This window comes from Pygocentrus nattereri, chromosome 3 (genome assembly GCF_015220715.1).
Source record: "Pygocentrus nattereri isolate fPygNat1 chromosome 3, fPygNat1.pri, whole genome shotgun sequence".
Taxonomy (NCBI): domain Eukaryota; kingdom Metazoa; phylum Chordata; class Actinopteri; order Characiformes; family Serrasalmidae; genus Pygocentrus; species Pygocentrus nattereri.
The window spans coordinates 44902169-44921426 of record NC_051213.1 but is presented as its reverse complement, the minus strand read 5'-3'; the positions used below and the strand labels follow the sequence as shown (position 1 = coordinate 44921426).

At 40.9% G+C, this 19258-nt stretch overlaps 1 protein-coding gene across 2 annotated transcripts in view; it reads right to left on the bottom strand.

The window, feature by feature from the left end:
- The window catches only part of atp8b2 (ATPase phospholipid transporting 8B2), a 95894-nt gene that overhangs the window by 56138 nt on the left and 20498 nt on the right, over positions 1 to 19258 (bottom strand). For both annotated transcript variants that reach the window (XM_017702113.2, XM_017702110.2), the window contains one exon: positions 27 to 85. In XM_017702113.2, the coding sequence (XP_017557602.1) occupies positions 27 to 85 (59 nt within the window). The remainder of the gene's footprint in view (positions 1 to 26; positions 86 to 19258) is intronic.

The following is a 19258-nucleotide window of genomic DNA, read 5'->3' as shown; positions in this document are numbered from 1 at the left end:
TATGTGTTTGTGTAGGACTTTCTTACCGCATATTGGAACTTCTCGTTGTACTCCCTGTCATTGGCTCGGACCCTCCTTTCCTCTTCTGTGGAAGAATAGAATCAGAAAAGAGCATTATAACAGGATATGTCCTGCCGTCTGGTTGGGTGAGCCATTATAAAATATTCAGTGTGCTTACAATCCGATCGAATACATTCCAATTAGAGATTCAGACTGAGATGTTTATATGCACACTCTGTTCAATAATTCAATAAAAAAATCTTTGTTTACATGCTCACTACAAGTAATCCGATGCAAAATGGCACGTATGCGTGGAGAACCACTTAGAGTAAACGTTACCATGACTGCGAACATCACGTGAGGTCCAATCTAAGTGAGATGAGCAGCAGTGAGCAGTGCTTGTGTTCTTAATTGATTTAATATGATGAATATGAAAAATGTACCTCACATATCCTTATTAAAGAAGGCTGAGAGGAAGACTATGGCTATAATTCTTCTACTTAACAGATTATTTACAGGATTACCCACCTCGTTCAATTGGATAGAAACTGTATTCCGAATGGCCTCAATCAGACTAGGCTATTCCAATTGAGGTGTTTACATGGACGTATTCTATTCCGATTGAGCTATTAGTCAGATTTTTTGTTTGTAGCCTAGTCCAAGTGTTTTCAGACTTTTATTACAGACATACAAAAAAGTAACTGAATTACTCAGTAGCTTTCAAATAAACTGCTTATTTACTCTTACTTGAGTCATTCCCTTTATTCATACTTTTACTTGTACTCGTGTGAATTATCACTAGAAGTGCATAAACAGTACTTTTATTTAAGCAGGGATTTTCAGCACTCTTTTTATCCATGTTATAAGGCAAAATGGTTCCTAAAAATATGTCTTTTTTTGGATCTACCACTATTTTACCATTATCAACAATACATATAAAAGCTCGGGAGGTGCGTAGGTTCCAAATAAAATGCCTGTATTAATGGATATATGTGTATATTTGTAGACATGGTGACCCATGGTTTTATCACCAATGTGAAGGAACCAGAGACAAGTTTCTCTATAAGGAACAAACCACTCTGAATGACTGTTTACATCTTAACCCCTGAATTATGTAGACATTTTGAGAAATTGATAGCTTATTACTTTATTAAACCACTACAAAACCTCCATACCCAGAAGCAAAGATTGACGCCTCCTTCATTTCACAGCTAATGCTGTCTGGCAGTGTCCGGCCTGCGGAGGGGCTACTGAACGATTGGTTGGGACCATTTTCTAGCAAGGCCAATACAGGCAGGCGAGAGTGAATAAGAGGCTATTAGCCTGGACATCAAGATCAATGACACGGATTTTCCAGTCTGGTTAATGAAGTGTGGTGCGTAATTAGGTGTAACTTGTCTGCGTGTCTGTTTATGTAAATGATGCGTTTCTTTTAAGAAGCCCTTACTGAGCGATAAAAAGACAAAAAAGAAGAAAACAAACAAAGAAGCTTTTGGTTAGGGTTAAGCTTAGGGCCAGGGTTAGGGGTTAGTAGGTTGGGGAAGGTTAGGTTTTGCATAAAGGAAGATAAAAACAAAACATCTAGTTAATTTGAGTAATATATCAATAGACCATAAACTTCGATTTATACATATGCTTCACTCCTGCTACTTCACTGATATGCTGTTAATGTGTTACTGATAATCTGTCAATAGTTTATTAATCATCACAAAGGACTACTCCAAATAAAGTGTTACTCTCCGTTTTTTGCTTTTTTTTTATTTAATAATCCGAAAAGTCCAGTTAGTCTTTACATTTTGTTCAAATGAAAAAATGGTCCAAAATTACGTGGGAAAAAATGTGACATACATTAAGAGTCATGGATGTTTTTCCCTCTCTTACAGCTGCCTTTTTGGAGACCCAAGCTTCTTATGATTTAATGTTGTAATGTAATGTAATGTAGCGTTCTGAACCACAGCATTGCAGCCCTCAGCCTACTAAGGCAGAAACAGACAAAAAAGAAGAAAACAAACAAAGAAGCTTCTGGTCTCCTCAGAATAATGGACTGACCACCGCGTCCAAGCCTCATCATCATGGAATATTTTAGGATGACTTGGATCATGAGAAGCAGAAAACGGGACCAACTTCTAAGACTGAACTTAGCGGGTGTGGAAAAATAGCCCTGCGGATTTCTTCAAAAAACTGAAAGCAGATGGGAGCCGTAATAAAGGCAGAGTGGATGTTCTTGTTGCATAACTTGTACTTTGCCGTTCTCACTGAAAATGAATAAAAGAAGAGTGACCTGAGTTTTGCACAGCACTGCACCCCATCGTTCTTAACAACAAAGTAAAATATAAAAAGCAAATCATTTTCTGAACCGGGGAACTGGGTCTCGGGTTATGACTGACGTCCTCAGGCATTCAGTTCCTGCCCCTTTACGTCTAAAGCCAAGTGACCCTGCTGAAAAAGAAACTACAGCTCTGCACAATGGACCAGCATGACTAAGCCGCCTCCACAGCCGGTTTCAGATGGAAGAGCTGCGGTCGGTTGCTATGCTTACATGCACCTGTGAAAGTGTGGAAATGGCTCACTGTGCTGCGTACAGTACAGTATGATTCATACATGTACACTGAGGTAGACAACAGCATGGTTAGACGGAGAACAACACTGGCTACTTTCACTTCTGTTGTGAACGGGTTACCGGCAACACTTTCAGATTCTCCGCTCCTGCTCTTTTCCTCTAAAACTACCTTCTACGCTCTTGCACGAATGTTTACATCTTCCAAGCTGGTCACTTGCCTTGTAGATGTGGACTTTGTGTTTGACATTCACCTACTAAATTCACCTTGAAGGAGCTTTCTGGCGTAAAACTAGCATTTTACTACCATCAGGCAAAAACATTTTAATTTGATTGGTTCTTTTTAGATGAAACAAACACTTAACAAACTTTCAGCAACATGTCAAAACATCTGAGAGTTAGGTTTAGGTTTTGGGTTGAGGTAGAGGTTGGGGTGAGGATTAGAGCCAGGGTGAGGGTTAGGTATTGCTTAACGGAAGTAACATAATAACAAAGCATCTACTTTCGGTAAGTAATCTATCAACAGAACATCTACAAGACATTTACTGTATTCAGCTGCTGCGGCAACTTCACCGATATGTTGTTGATGTGTTACTGATAATCTGTTATCTGATATCAGATTCTGATAATCTAGAATCATCACAAAAGCCCATGGCGAATAAGGTGTTACCCTCCATTTTTGTCATTTTTTATTTGTTGAATAGTCAGAAGAGCCTATACATTTTGTCAAAATAAAAAAATGGTCCAAAATTACATGGAAAGTTATGTGGTCTGACATACATTAAGAGCCATGTATGTTTTTCCCTCTCTTTTAAAGCTGCCTTTTTGGAGGCACAAGCTTCTTAGGATTTAATGTTGCTTGTCATGTAATGTAGTGTTCTGCAGCACAGCATTGCAGCCTTCAGCCTCAACAGTTTGAAGGAATTCACATTTTATATACTTTTTGTGTTTTCATCCAGAAATGTTATCCCACTACAATACCCATCATGCATTACACAAATATGTTATACAACATACAACCCACTGCGATAAATCACTCACAAAACTATTGTACTTAGTAGCAAAAGCTTAGAAATACAGATGATGCATTTACAAGTGATATTTGGCTTCCTAGCAGTACCGTTAGCTATATGGCAGTCTGACTGTAATAATTGTGGAGTGATTTTAATCCAGTATGAATCTGCAGTGTGTAGTTTTACAGTCTGACGATAATAATTGTGGAGTGATTTTAATCCAGTATGAATCTGCAGTGTGTGTAGTTTTACAGTCTGACTGTAATAATTGTGGAGCGATTTTAATCCAGTATGAATCTGCAGTGTGTGTAGTTTTACAGTCTGACTGTAATAATTGTGGAGTGATTTTAATCCAGTATGAATCTGCAGTGTGTGTAGTTTTACAGTCTGACTGTAATAATTGTGGAGTGATTTTAATCCAGTATGAATCTGCAGCGTGTAGTTTTACAGTCTGACTGTAATAATTGTGGAGTGATTTTAATCCAGTATGAATCTGCAGCGTGTAGTTTTACAGTCTGACTGTAATAATTGTGGAGTGATTTTAATCCAGTATGAATCTGCAGTGTGTAGTTTTACAGTCTGACGGTAATAATTGTGGAGTGATTTTAATCCAGTATGAATCTGCAGTGTGTAGTTTTACAGTCTGTCTGTAATAATTGTGGTGTCACAGACCTTTAGCTCATACAAATCAGCCATTCACATCAAGCACAGTCTACATTACCCGTTCTATGCTAAAACTAATCCAGCTCCAATAGGGCTTTAGATGCACTCATTTGTAGACACCTGCGATTAATACTGGCCTTAAATTCACTTCATTGCTCCCATTTATTTCCACAGTAGAGAACAAGAAACCCTGATTGCCTTCATACACTAGAGGGTGGACAGCTTTCCCTCTGTGCTGCTGTAATATTGATGAGGGTCGTAAAAAAATAAACAGACTGACCTGATTACGCCTCGCTTGAGAGAGAAAGACTGAACACAAAGACCACATGCATACTGGTGCTCCATAAAGCACTCAAATTCAAAGTGATGGTTTGGTCCAAAATCAAATTCATAAAATATGACCTTCCAATTAATCAAATAAATCTATAAATTTGTTTTAGAGCTAAGAGGCTAATGTGGCTAACAAATAGTGATAGTTTATCACTATAGTTTAGCAAACTGCATGACTCAAAGACCTTGCTGAAGTATGTTCCATAACAACACAATGAGACCATATTTGACGCATTAAATATCCAAATTAGACAGGAGCTATATTATCATCTGAACCACGTTTAGTTCTGGACATTGTCTGATCCACTCGTACCAGCGCAACGCACACTAACACACCGCCACCACGTCAATGTTGCCCACCACCGAAATATTGCCATTGCCATATTTGTTGTAAACATGCCTGCTCGCCTCCTTCGATGGTGTTCCAACAGTCTAGGAGTGTAGATTTCCAGTGTAAAGACTGGGAAAATACCCTTCTGATGACATCTTGAAGCTGGGAGGACGTTTTTGGAAAACTACAAGTGCTTTAGGATAAATTTTTGGGGGCAGGCCATTTGAAAATCCCCCCACTGCATGGCTAATGCAGACGTAAGCCAGATAGATAATGCCTCTGCTACAAAGCTGAATAACACCCCAGTGGTTGTATGACATATTTGCATAATAGATAATATTAAAAGACCCTTATTAATCCCACAATGGGGAAATTTCACCTCTGCATTTAACCCATCCGTGAAGCGAAACACCACATACACACTAGTGAGCACACACACACACAAGGGGGCAGTGAGCAGCCCAATCCGCAGCACCCGGGGAGCAGGGGTTAGGCGTCTTGCTCAAGGACACCTCAGTCATATGCTGTCGGCTCTGGGGATCGAACCGGCAACCTTCCGGTCACGAGGCTGGGTCCCTAACCTCCAGCCCATGACCTCCCCGTACCCAGTACCCAGCATAATGCATGCTGGGTACTGTAGTAAGAGGACAGTAAGACAACAAGGATACAAAATCGTGAATTCTGTCATATCGATGAGGCTGAGGGACGCGACGCTGCCCTACAGAATAGTACACGACATAAAAAAAGACGCTAAATGCTCGTGACTTAGCAGCCTGACACAGTTAAAGGTAGGTGTGTGATGCCTGCAGTGCTGAGCTGGCAGATATAAGCTTTCACCGCCAGCTAGTTGTGAATTTCTTTTCTGGCTTATTTTAAAACACCGGCTTCTGCGCAAACCAGAACAAACCAGTCTTTACCTACAGTTGAAAGAATGTCTGGCTGCCAGCAGGTGCAAAAACCACAACTGTGAACATATTTACAAGAATGACCAAAGGTTGCACTTGCACCAAAGCGGTGCATCAGAAAAAGGTCAAACTCATGCACAAACATGGCCCAAAGCAGCCTCCACTTCCTCACACCTCGTCGGGTCCTGCACTGACTTACTCACACTCTCTGTGGTTTCCTGCTGAAAGGCCACTCAGCAGCGCCTGAGCGTTCTCTCAGCTCTACACTGGCCAAAGCCAGACCCAGCCTGCAGCCTTCACACACACATGAACACCGACATGCGCACTCACTAGGGTGTAAATCGCTTACCTCACACTGATTCTATTCGGGCACCATTTAAAGCACCATGACGAAACAATGTGAGTACTACCCTGCGCTCTGTAACGGAATACAGACAATACAAACAATACGCAACTGTCGTTTTTGCAACATGAGGATAGCTCAACAACTTTAGTTTGGACAAAACATGAACACAAACTTTGTTGAATGTTATTCTAATGAAGAACAAGTGACTCTAAAGGCAGCGTTGGTACAAATACAACATAGATAGCTCTGTCAGAATGTGTTCATGTGTTTAGTTCCCTTGGTCTGGACCAAAGAATAAAAAGATTCCTAGTCCACTGCAACTATCACTGAATGACTACAGCTTTGTTTTGATCTGACTGGTCTCATCTCCCTGGATTACATCTACCTGGATTAGCATTCCATCCATCCATCCATCCATTTTCTAATCCGCTTCTCCGTCAGGGTCGCGGGGGGGGTGCTGGAGCCTATCCCAGCAGTCTTCAGGCGAAAGGCAGGATACACCCTGGACAGGTCGCCAGTCCATCGCAGGGCAGACAGACAGACAGACACAGACAGTCACTCACACACTCACACACTCACACCTAGGGGCAATGTAGCATGTCTAATTGGCCTGACTGCATGTCTTTGGACTGTGGGAGGAAACCGGAGAACCCCACACAGACACGGGGAGAACATGCAAACTCCACACAGAGAGGACCCTGGCCGCCCGGCCGGGGAATCGAACCCAGGCCCTCCTCGCTGTGAGGCGACAGCGCTACCCACCACGCCACCGTGCTGCCCGGATTAGCATTCATACGTGTGGGTAGATGTAGAGGGTTCCAAATGAAGTTACATAAATAAAAAGTATTTATAAAAAATAAAAATGTTTTAGTACAGCAGCCCTGCTCACCTAAACATTCTGCTCTTTGGGGATACAATAAATACAAATTTATTCAATTCAAATATTCGAAATATCTCTGAAACCTAGACATTTGTCCAATGCTGATGTTTTTTTTAAGCAACGGTCTGCTGGAAATCCAATATTGTGCATCTCTATTTACCACAGAAAGAATATTTATGAGGTTTGTTTGCTTTGAGTTCTATTTCATTCACTTCAGAGCAAAGTAGAAAATGAATACAAAAAAGTCCCTCAATCCGCAAAACTCGTACAATGTGTGGGTTCCAAAATCAATAAAGCCGCAACCTTCAGGTTAATGCTCTAGGATGCATCGAGGCCTTTTATATCCCTGAAAGATAAACCTACAATTCTTGAAATGTGATGTCTGCGCTGCGAAAGAACTGCCTTGACGTTTGGTCTCTGTCTCTTTCTCAGTCTTCTTATTCCATCAAATTCTCCTCTGCTTCTCAAGGTCATTTCTCCTTCGCTTCTCTCTTCTCTCAGCGATCAGTCCTGATGGAAATCGACACCGTCTCCGAGTCTCGCGGTGCAGCACCTGGCTATTGGCTGCCGATGACATAATGGCATAGTGCCGGTTCCTAGCTGGAGTCGCTCCTCACTAAACTGAGCTATTAAGCACTTTTTAACACCCTGCCCTCTACTAACGCAGCCAAGGACAGCTTCGCGGATTAGCCGCAGTGGCCGGGGCCGCAGCATGTGCTCCCATGGTGAAAAACAGCCTGTGATGGAGGGGGTGCTTCAAGGAGCTCTGGCATAGTGGCATGAGAACTGGCCAGCATGCTATCGAACAATAAAGTCTCAATACAATCGCACTGGCTTTAAGGTGTTCAATCCTTGAGCAAAAAGCAATGAAGTGAGGCACTGAACAAGCCGATAACCCGTAGTGGACAGTAACTCAGTAAATGTAATTAGTTTCTGTACTATGTTAAGATATGACTTTCTTTGTGTTTATAGATAACAGTGTTTCATACAGTGCCAGAAACAACACAGGGAAGTCTATTAGACATTACTTAATATCTCAGCAAAGTTTCAGGTGAGTGATGATTTAGGCCTGCAGTTTACACAATGCTAATTGATGGGTATAACCGACCATCAGAGGTGGACAGTAACTCAGTAAATGTAATTAGTTTCTGTACTTAAGTTGTTTTTTTCATGTATCTGTACTGAAGTTTTTCCGTTTTGGGCGACTTTTTCCTTTCACTCCACTACATTTCAGAGTCTAATATCCGACTTTTTCCTCCTACATTTTGAGAAATCTGTCGTTCCTTTTGGTTTCTGTGTGTATAAAAATGTAACATGTCAAAACGAAAGAAGCGCAAAGCCAGAGCACCAATCAGGGCCCAGCGGTCACTTTGTTTAGAGCTAGTTTTGACCTGCTGGTCATACCGACCCAGTGCAGCACGCGGTTCAACGTCAGCGCAGCAGCGTAAAACTTTGGGAGAGTCTGTTCAACATAAATGATGAACTAACCTAACTTTGTGTAAATAGAGCACAATATAGAAATATGTCCACATATGCAGTCGAGACTGACGCGGCTTTTTTCTGAATTTCTACAAACACCATTTCATTTTATAGTAAATGAGTTTGGGCTGGTTTATGTTTATGAACAGACGCCTACAGATCAACATAGTAAAGGAGCTCATCTGTGATCCTGAGTTTAAAGCCAGTTTTTATTCAACTTAAACTTGGAACTAAGTTGTAAATAAATCTGAAACTGAAACTTTGCTTGTGTGTAAAAAGTGATTTCAGAGCCACTCGGTTCTCCCTGATGGAAACTGTTTACCTTCAGTGTTTTGTGCTTATGATCATTTTAATAGACGTCAGCGTCACTAATTAATGACGTCCTATTAAAAGACTGGTTTACCAAGAGAGACGCTGGAGGACTTTCACCTGAAATGAGTTCATGAAGCCAATCTTGTTATAAAAATGATAACAGGACATCAGAGCCAGAATTACTCTTTTAGTACTTTTACTTTATACTTGAGTACATTTGAAGGCAAACAAGTGGAGGTCTAAAGAGAGGAACTTCTACTTTTACTGGAGGAATGTTTTACCTTGGGTGTCTCGACTTTAACTCAAGTACATGGTTTGTGTACTTCGTCCACCACAGCCAATAACAGTTTCAGTATTTTCCCTCCGTTTTAATTGCTTGAGAAGCATGGGATGCAAAGGAACCTGCCCTCCTCTAAAACAAGCCTCTTGTTAAAATATTTCAGTAGGAAATATGATCGACTCATGTAGTTAAAATACTCAGCACTCCAAAATGTTTTGTCAGCACCCAATGACACCCATTCCTACTCAAATAGGCTATTTGTAAACTGAGCTCTGTTAAAATAGAGATGAAATGCTACACCATACACACACATTTCAAAATCAGTGGTGTCGGATTGGATTATACTGATGAAGATATGATGACAATACTAGAATATCCGATGTACTAGATGTCCTTAACCAAGTTTTGTCTGAGTTCTCTTTGAATTCTCTTTCAATTCGCTTGCATTCATCACATTCGTTTACTCAGGGAAAGGATGCAAAACACAACTCAAATTCCAAAATGCTGCATGCAGTTACACGTTTCCACCAGAGAGGTCTCCAAATCCTCAAATCTTACATAGTGCAACCTATGAAACAGAATTTAGAAGCGTGTTTTGACTGATCAACTACGTTTCAGGTAAAGAGAAACAGCCCAACCAATAATGTTCCAACCTAAGTGACTCTTGGTCTGCGCTGGGGTTGACAGCGTGTAATTTCACTGTGTGCTTCTGTCCTGCTTCCACCTCTCTCCACCCACCATGTGCCTGTGCACGTGCCTCGCTGTCCTGACTCATATTCTGATGATCACCCGCTCACTTGCACATACTAAACTCTGTACCCTCTTTCCCTCCCCCTTTCTCTCCTTCAGTGTATCCATCCATCCCCAGTCCTCCATCTGCAGCCTTTCTCATCCTATCACGCCTGGAATGATGGGGTCAAGCTCTTGTACTGTTATAAACTATGTCACAATGCGTCGGTGCGTCTAGGACACAAAACAACTGCATGTCTCATAAAAAAACGACAATAAACAGCCAGTGATATTAAATTTAAGCCATAATGAAAGAAAAACCTGAGTGGATGTCATTCCATTATGTCACTATCTTTTATATTCTAACAAATTATTTTGATTATGATCATTCTATTTAGTAGAGCTAAAACTTTAGTTTAATCGAATTATTATTTGTACGCACTGCATTGTACAAAACTAAACCTTACTAAAAACTTCAAATTATGAGCCTTTCGTTCAGTCTGAAGGACAAAACTGACATGCAGTAATACCCGGTTGAAATGGCTGGTCTGTAGTTTATATACCAACTAAGCTAGCTAGCCAGTGTAAAAGCAAATCTAGTTGAAATTGTACTGTTTTAACAGAAGTGAGATCTCTAACCTTCTAAAAATTCAGCTAGATGGGCCAACAACTTCAGCTAAATTGGCTCGCTAGCACACTTATTCCCCAAACCAGCACTTTGTTTCGTCCATCAGACTGAAAGTTTTCCTAGCCTGTGACTCGAGTTTACATCCCTGGTTTACAGTTTAAAAAAACAGTGTCATTAACAATTTAACACAATAATGAGTTCAATTTTGACAGCACTAATCAAAATAGAAGTACTTATAGTGTAAATGTGCTGCCCTATCATCAGGAGATGGTAGGTGATGCCACAGCCATCCGTAGCCGGGAATCCAAGAGAGCCATTTCGAAAAAGATGTGGTGGCTCTCAGAAGATGCCTATGCTAGTGTCAGCCCTCCTAGCACTGTTGGTATCGTATGATTGGAGGAGTCTTAACTAATAACTGTCTGAAGGCCTGTATCATTTATAACACTTAGCATGACAAAAAGTAAATGGAGTAATGGAGTAATGGAGTAACTGTAATGGATGAGAGAAGTGCTGATGTAACTATGAATCTCAGTGTTAATGTAACTACATAAATGAGCTCAGTGTGAGGCCTCAGCGTACAAAGCCATGCTGACTCACTCCAGTCTAAGCCAACACGCAAGGAGGCAGACAGAAATGCCCAGATAACTGGGATGTAAATCTCTGAACTCGGATTTCATTGGAATTCACATATTTGGTATACAATTCAACGCCTGGATTATCTTCACAGTTGGATAAAAACACTACTGGAAGGATTTTATTGTTATTTTTGGCCCAAAAATGGGCTCAATGTTACTGCAATCAATTATAATCCTTTCTAATGACTAAAATCAATGAAGTTGGATCACGACCTTCAGATTGACTTGTTGATACAGTAACGACGGTATGAAGCCCAAGCAGATGTTCATGCAAGCCTTCGGAGCAGAATGGGGTTAACACCACCACTGAGAGCAGTGATTATGTAAGCCTTGACTTCACAGCAGACAAAACGTCAAACCCGAACATGACAGAAGAAAGAAAGCTGCAGTTTCATGCTGTTTCATTCAAGGTGGATTTGAGACAAATATGATTTGTCAGTCTTAAAGCCGTGGGCGACAGTTCGTCGGACTTGATCGACAATCATGACAGATGACCATCAGCAATCCGCGATATTATCGTCAGCAAACTAAGGCACTATTTGGATGGGATTGCTTTTCCAGCGGAACAGGACGTCTGTAATGTTTACGGTCATTTGGTCACAGGATAAGAAACTGCACTATAAATGGCAAAGAAAAGAAGAGAAACCAGGTCAAAACATTTGACTTGGCTGGTACTGGGTTCACTCTAACCAGGTGCCCTTACCGACATGGGGATTCAGTTAAAATGACATTAACCTGCCTCCTCATGTAAAACTCACCCATCCGAATAGGGCTTAAATATCGATAAGCAACAACCTCAAGAAAGACGCTACAAAGGATCTGCAAAAGACAGTCAAAGTCAAAGCAAAAGCAGCTGTAATATTATTTAAATGTCTAACAGCAAAGTGGTTTTGGATCATTCTGACAAATGTAACTTTTTCCAATTGGTTTCCAGTCACATCTGTAACTGGTTTTGAATCTGGTTCTAACCGGATTTCTGGACATGTGACTCAGTTTGATCAGTCAGACCGGATTTCATGTGGTTTTTTTTCATCGTTTGGGGTGCGACGGTTCATGACGTGACTTGGTCACTTGTAGCTTGAAATCTGAACAGTCAGTCCAAAATGTCAGATACAAGAAACCGATATGTCCTGCAGTGTGAATGGAACCTATTTCTAAGTGAGAATCACTTAACACAATGTACAGTTATGGTTTATTTGCTGAGATTAACATATTGTGACAAGAAAAAACCAATTAAAAAAATGTCCAATTTTTTAAAACTTCGTAAATAGAGGATGCGTTAACTTAATTGTAGTGGATGTGTTAACTTAATTTCATTTAGAAAACCAACAAAACATCATTTGAGGCAAACCTTTGCACACAACTGTATAAGTGGACCTCTTATAGAACTATAAGGCCTCAAGAAAACAGGAAAGCACCAGAAAAAGAGTATATAAACAGTGTAAAAGATACAAAAGACATGCATTATTTAACTAGTAATGCAGCAAAATGACATCATATAAAGTGGGGCAGAAAATATATATAATATATAATGGTGTTGGTGACGGTAATAAATGATGCTGAGCTCTGATGGAGGATTGTAACTACAGAACCATTTGAGAATAAAATATATTAAAATGTAACTTTACTTTTTTTTAAAAGTAAATTACCGTATTGCTTTATTGTAGACATACATTATATTTCCAAAAGTATCCGCTCATCTTTCTTCACACCCATATGAACTCGAATGAGATCCCATTCATAATCCATAGGGTTTATTATGATGTTGGCCCACCCTTCGCTGCTATAACAGCCTCAGCTCTTCTGGGAAGGCTTTCCACAAGGGTTAGGAATGTGTTTACAGGAATTTTTGACTGTTCTTCCAGCACATTTGTGAGGTCAGACACTGATGTTGGAAAAGAAGGCCTGACTCACAGTCTCTGCTCTAATTCATCCCAAAGGTGTTCTATCAGGTTGAGGTCAGGACTCTGTGCAGGCCAGTCAAGCTCTTCAACACCAAACTTGCTCATCCATGTCTTTATGGACCTGCTTTGTGCGCTGGTGTGCAGTCATGTTGGAGCAGGAAGGGGCCGTCCCCAAACTGTTCCCACAAAGTTGGGAGCATGAAATTGTCCAAAGTCTCTTGGTGCTGAAGCATTAGGAGTTCCTTACACTGGAACTAAGGGGCCGAGCCCAGCTCCTGAAAAACAACCCCACACCATAATCCCCCCTCCACCAAACTTTACACTTGGCACAATGCAGGCAGTACCGTCTCCTGGCAACTGCCAAACCCAGATTCGTCCATTGGATTTCCAGACGGAGAAGCGTGATTGGTCACTCCAGAGAACACGTCTCCACTGCTCTAGAGTCCAGTGGCGGCACTTTACACCACTACATCCCACGCTTTGCATTATGCTTGGTGATGTAAGGCTTGGATGCAGCTGCTCGGCCATAGAAACCCATTCCATGAAGCTCTCTGCGCTGTTCTTGAGCTGATCTGAAGGCCACATGAAGTTTGGAGGTCTGTAGTGATTGACTCATGCAGAAAGTTGGCGACCTCTGCGCACTATGCCCCTCAGCATCCGCTGACAGCTGTCATTTTACGTGGCCGACCTCTTCGTGGCTGAGTTGCTGTCGTTCCCAATCGCTTCCACTGTTATAATCCCACTGACAGTTGACTGTGAAATATTTAGTAGTGAGGAAATTTCACGACTGGACTTGTTCCACAGGTGGCATCCGATCACGGTACCACGCTGGAATTCACTGAGCTCCTGAGAGCGACCCATTCTTTCACTAATGTCTGTAGAAGCAGTCTGCAGGCCTAAGTTCTTGGCTTTATACACCTGTGGCCATGGAAGTGAGTGGAACAGCCAAATTCAATGATTTGGATGAGTGAGTGAATACTTTTGGCACTATAGTGCCTACACATACACCTTTGGAGGACTTGATGAATGGACACTGTAGGGCATCTGCATTTAAAGCACATTTTTGTCTGGAGTTAAAAAGTGCTGGTGTTGCGTTGGAAACTGGCCAACTGTGTTCGACATTAGCAAATACAGCAGTGGACTGAGCCATAAAGACACGCTCATCAGTTACTGATGTAAAAGGAAGCGTCTTCTACTATGTGCCAGGGTTTTTAAATACAATCATACACAAGCAAAATATAAATCAAATCTAAATGTCACAAAGATGATGGAAATACAAATAATGAGAATGAAATCAACCTGATTATTATCAAAAAGCTTTGGTTGTATTTTTAGTCTATTTGCGGATTTTGCTCACAGTCATATTATGCCAGGTCCAGTTGCGTGCTGTGCTGATTTTCTACATGAAATTAATGAACACATCCTCTACAGAGAACTCTTAAATGTGACATTTTTCCTGCAAATGTTAGTGCATTTTTATTTGCTAAAATTAACATATCGGAATAACATCAAATATAAAATGTACCATTTCTTTTGAGCAGTCAGACTTTTTTTCCAATATATGAAATGTTTTAACTGTGCTTTAACATTAGCAGCCGTGTGTTAGTGTGTTAGTTAACGCAGTGCAGACAGCTCAAAGTTTTGCACACTACTGTATGTAGTTTTACTTCCAGAATCTCTCCTTTGCTTTTGTAAAAGAGAGTCTTGGGTCTTGGAGGTGAGTTTTGGAAGAATGCACTGTCCTTAAGTATCTACTAACCTACTGTCTTGGAGTGCCCAGTCCATTGACCCATAGCCATGCCCCACTGACTGATTGGCATTACTGCCATTGACCGATTGGCATTACTGCCACTGACTGATTAACATTTCTGCCACTGACTGATTAGCATTACTGCCACCAGGTGCTGACTGATTAGCATTACTGCCACCAGGTGCTGACTGATTAGCATTACTGCCACTGAGTGCTGGCTGGTTAGCATTACTGCCACTGAGTGCTGACTGATTAGCATTACTGCCACTGAGTGCTGACTGTTTAGCATTACTGCCACTGAGTGCTGACTGTTTAGCAGTACTGCTACTGAGTGCTGACTGTTTAGCAGTACTTTCACTGAGTGCTGGCTGGTTAGCAGTACTGCCACCAGGTACTGACTGATTAGCATTACTGCCACCAGGTGCTGACTGATTAGCATTACTGCCACCAGGTGCTGACTGATTAGCATTACTGCCACCAGGTGCTGACTGATTAGCATTACTGCCACCAGGTGCTGACTGATTAGCATTACTGCCACTGAGTGCTGACTGATTAGCATTACTGCCACTGAGTGCTGACTGTTTAGCATTACTGCCACTGAGTGCTGACTGTTTAGCAGTACTGCTACTGAGTGCTGACTGTTTAGCAGTACTTTCACTGAGTGCTGGCTGGTTAGCAGTACTGCCACCAGGTACTGACTGATTAGCATTACTGCCACCAGGTGCTGACTGATTAGCATTACTGCCACTGAGTGCTGGCTGGTTAGCAGTACTGCCACTGAGTGCTGACTGTTTAGCAGTACTGCCACTGAGTGCTGGCTAGTTAGCATTACTGCCACTGAGTGCTGGCTGGTTAGCAGTACTGCCACTGAGTGCTGACTGAAGACTTTATTGAGGGACAGTTCTTCTCACTAGACATTCTCTTGTTGTAGCTCTAGGGTATTGGTGTTTGCTGAAGGGCTAAGCTAGTAATGTACCTACAAATTGAGTTGACAGCTAGCCAAGTATTTAGAGGATTCTATTTATAGCTGACACAGATTATTCATGCTAATAAACCTTTACATTTTGTTCATACAGGCATAAAACCAAAAAGCAATGCAATTATTTAGCAATTTTTCACATAGAAATCTGTTACTTTGCTTATTTTTCTAACGGGTGCTGAGAGAATTCTCCTCATGGTATGTAAGTCCCAAGATAGCAGGGTTAGCTCAGCATTGTGTTGGATTTTGATGCCAGCTGTAATTTAAATAAAGACATTTTAAGCTTTTAACATGCGTGTCGGAAACGTATTTACTTTACATGTTTTAAGTAACTCTTTCTGTAAAGGCTTGAACTCTAAGTGTGTCTTTTATTATCGGAGCGTTAGCCCATTAGCGTAGTTTTCTGCTAACTTGCTCAGTGTACTCTAATAAGGGCAGATTATATCCAGATACAGAGAATATAAAGTGCAAACCAGTTAAAGAAAGTCTGTTAGCAGCAGCCAGTGACGTTCAACAATGCTTCAACACAACGGCTACAACACATATCTAGTTATTTTTCACACGTCTTCTACATTTTTGTATTTAGCATTGATGCTAAAATAGTAAATCTAAAAAAAGCTTTTTTGGTGGGACTACTTTGCCTACATGTCCCTCTCCACCTTGAATGGCTATTAAAAAGTACATTTTCGGCCTCTAAAATCTGCCATAAAACACTGTCTAATTCATCAGGCAGTGCATTCATAACCAGTGCATGTAATAGCTTTCTGTGAGGGAGCTTATAAGGCAGACGTTTGGTTCCTATCACTGCCACTGTGAACAAATTCCAGAAGTTTCTGATGGACGTTTCTCTGGCACGGGACGTTTAACATCAAAACCGCTCGGAATGAGTGTTTATACTTTATCCGGTTAATTAAGGTTAATTAATTAATTTCAAAATTGGTGGAGTTATTACTGCTGAAGCAGTAATAATAAGCAACACTTCCGTTCCCCAGCTGGATATTTTTGGCAAGAGCTCAAAATACAGCAGTAACATTAAAAATAAGGTGGACAGACACTTATGGTCAACGTCTCCCACCCACCCATACAAACTCAAAAGCAAAAGAAAGCTTATTTGCGTAAAAGAGAAGCTTCAGAAGCACCAACACCAGTAAAATGCTGACATAAATGATTAGTGACCTTCACTAACACACACACACACACACACACATTTTCTAAGCTGCTTATCCCCCTGGGTTGTGGGGGTGCTTGAGCTTATCCCAGCTCTCATTGGGTGAAAGAAAGGAAACACCCTGGAAGGTCGCCAGTCCATCACCAGGGCAGAACGCACTGAATATGTTTTTAACCCTCTATTGCACAATGTTGCCTCAGGGCAACAAACCCATTTTCCTCACTTCATGATAATATTATGTGGTAACACTTTATTTGGATAGTCCACTTTTGATGCTTTGTAGATACTTGGTTTACTTTCAAGTTGCAGTCAAATAAATATCTACTAAATAGACCATAATTTTCTTTAACTCTAAACCTGGGTCTAATCCTAGCTCTAACCTTAACCTGAACCCAACCCTCATCCTGGCCTTAATCCTAACCCTGGTCCAAATCCTAACCCAAAACTCACCACTGCTTGGGACAATCATGGGCTGGAGGTTAGGGAACCAACCTTGTGACCGGAAGGTCGCCGGTTCAATCCCCAGAGCCAACAGCACATGACTGAGGTGTCCTTGAGCAAGACGCCTAACCCCCAACTGCTCCCCAGGCGCTGCGGATTGGGCTGCCCACCGCTCCGGGCAAGTGTGCTCACTGCCCCCTAGTGTGTGTGCTCACTAGTGAGTATGTGGTGTTTCACTTCACAGATGGGTTAAATGCGGAGGTGAAATTTCCCCGTTGTGGGACTAATAAGGGTCACTTAATCTTAGAATCAATGAAGTTTCAACAGATAGTCTGTTTGAACATCTGTAGATGATCTACAGGGGACTATAGTGGACTATCCGATTGAAGAGAGACCTAGAGAGGGTTATGTATTGTAATACATTGTTATGTATTGTAGTGCAGGGTTATGTATTGTAGTGCAGGGTTATGTATTGTAGTACATGGTTATGTATTGTAGTACAGGGTTATGTATTGTAGTGCAGGGTTATGTATTGTAGTACATGGTTATGTAATGTAGTGCAGGGTTATGTATTGTAGTACATGGTTATGTATTGTAGTGCAGGGTTATGTATTGTAGTACATGGTTATGTATTGTAGTGCAGGGTTATGTATTGTAGTGCAGGGTTATGTATTGTAGTACATGGTTATGTAATGTAGTGCAGGGTTATGTATTGTAGTACATGGTTATGTATTGTAGTGCAGGGTTATGTATTGTAGTGCAGGGTTATGTATTGTAGTACAGGGTTATGTATTGTAGTGCAGGGTTATGTAATGTAGTGCAGGGTTATGTATTGTAGTACATGGTTATGTATTGTAGTGCAGGGTTATGTATTGTAGTACATGGTTATGTATTGTAGTGCAGGGTTATGTATTGTAGTACATGGTTATGTATTGTAGTACAGGGTTATGTATTGTAGTGCAGGGTTATGTATTGTAGTACATGGTTATGTAATGTAGTGCAGGGTTATGTATTGTAGTACATGGTTATGTATTGCAGTGCATGGTTATGTATTGCAGTGCAGGGTTATGTATTGTAGTGCAGGGTTATGTAATGTAGTACATGGTTATGTATTGTAGTACAGGGTTATGTATTGTAGTACATGGTTATGTATTGTAGTACAGGGTTATGTATTGTAGTACATGGTTATGTATTGTAGTGCAGGGTTATGTAATGTAGTGCAGGGTTATGTATTGTAGTACATGGTTATGTATTGTAATACAGGGTTATGTATTGTAGTGCAGGGTTATGTATTGTAGTACATGGTTATGTATTGTAGTGCATGGTTATGTATTGTAGTACAGGGTTATGTATTGTAGTGCAGGGTTATGTATTGTAGTACATGGTTATGTATTGTAGTGCAGGGTTATGTATTGTAGTACATGGCTATGTATTGTAGTACATGGTTATGTATTGTAGTGCAGGGTTATGTATTGTAGTACATGGTTATGTATTGTAGTGCAGGGTTATGTATAGTAGTACATGGTTATGTATTGTAGTACAGGGTTATGTATTGTAGTGCAGGATTATGTATTGTAGTACAGGGTTATGTATTGTAGTACATGGTTATGTATTGTAGTGCAGGGTTATGTATTGTAGTACATGGCTATGTATTGTAGTACATGGTTATGTATTGTAGTGCAGGGTTATGTATTGTAGTACATGGTTATGTATTGTAGTGCAGGGTTATGTATTGTAGTACAGGGTTATGTATTGTAGTAAATGGTTATGTATTGTAGGGCAGGGTTATTTATTGTAGTGCAGGGTTATGTATTGTAGTACAGGGTTATGTATTGTAGTACATGGTTATGTATTGTAGTGCAGGGTTATGTATTGTAGTACATGGTTATGTATTGTAGTACATGGCTATGTATTGTAGTGCAGGATTA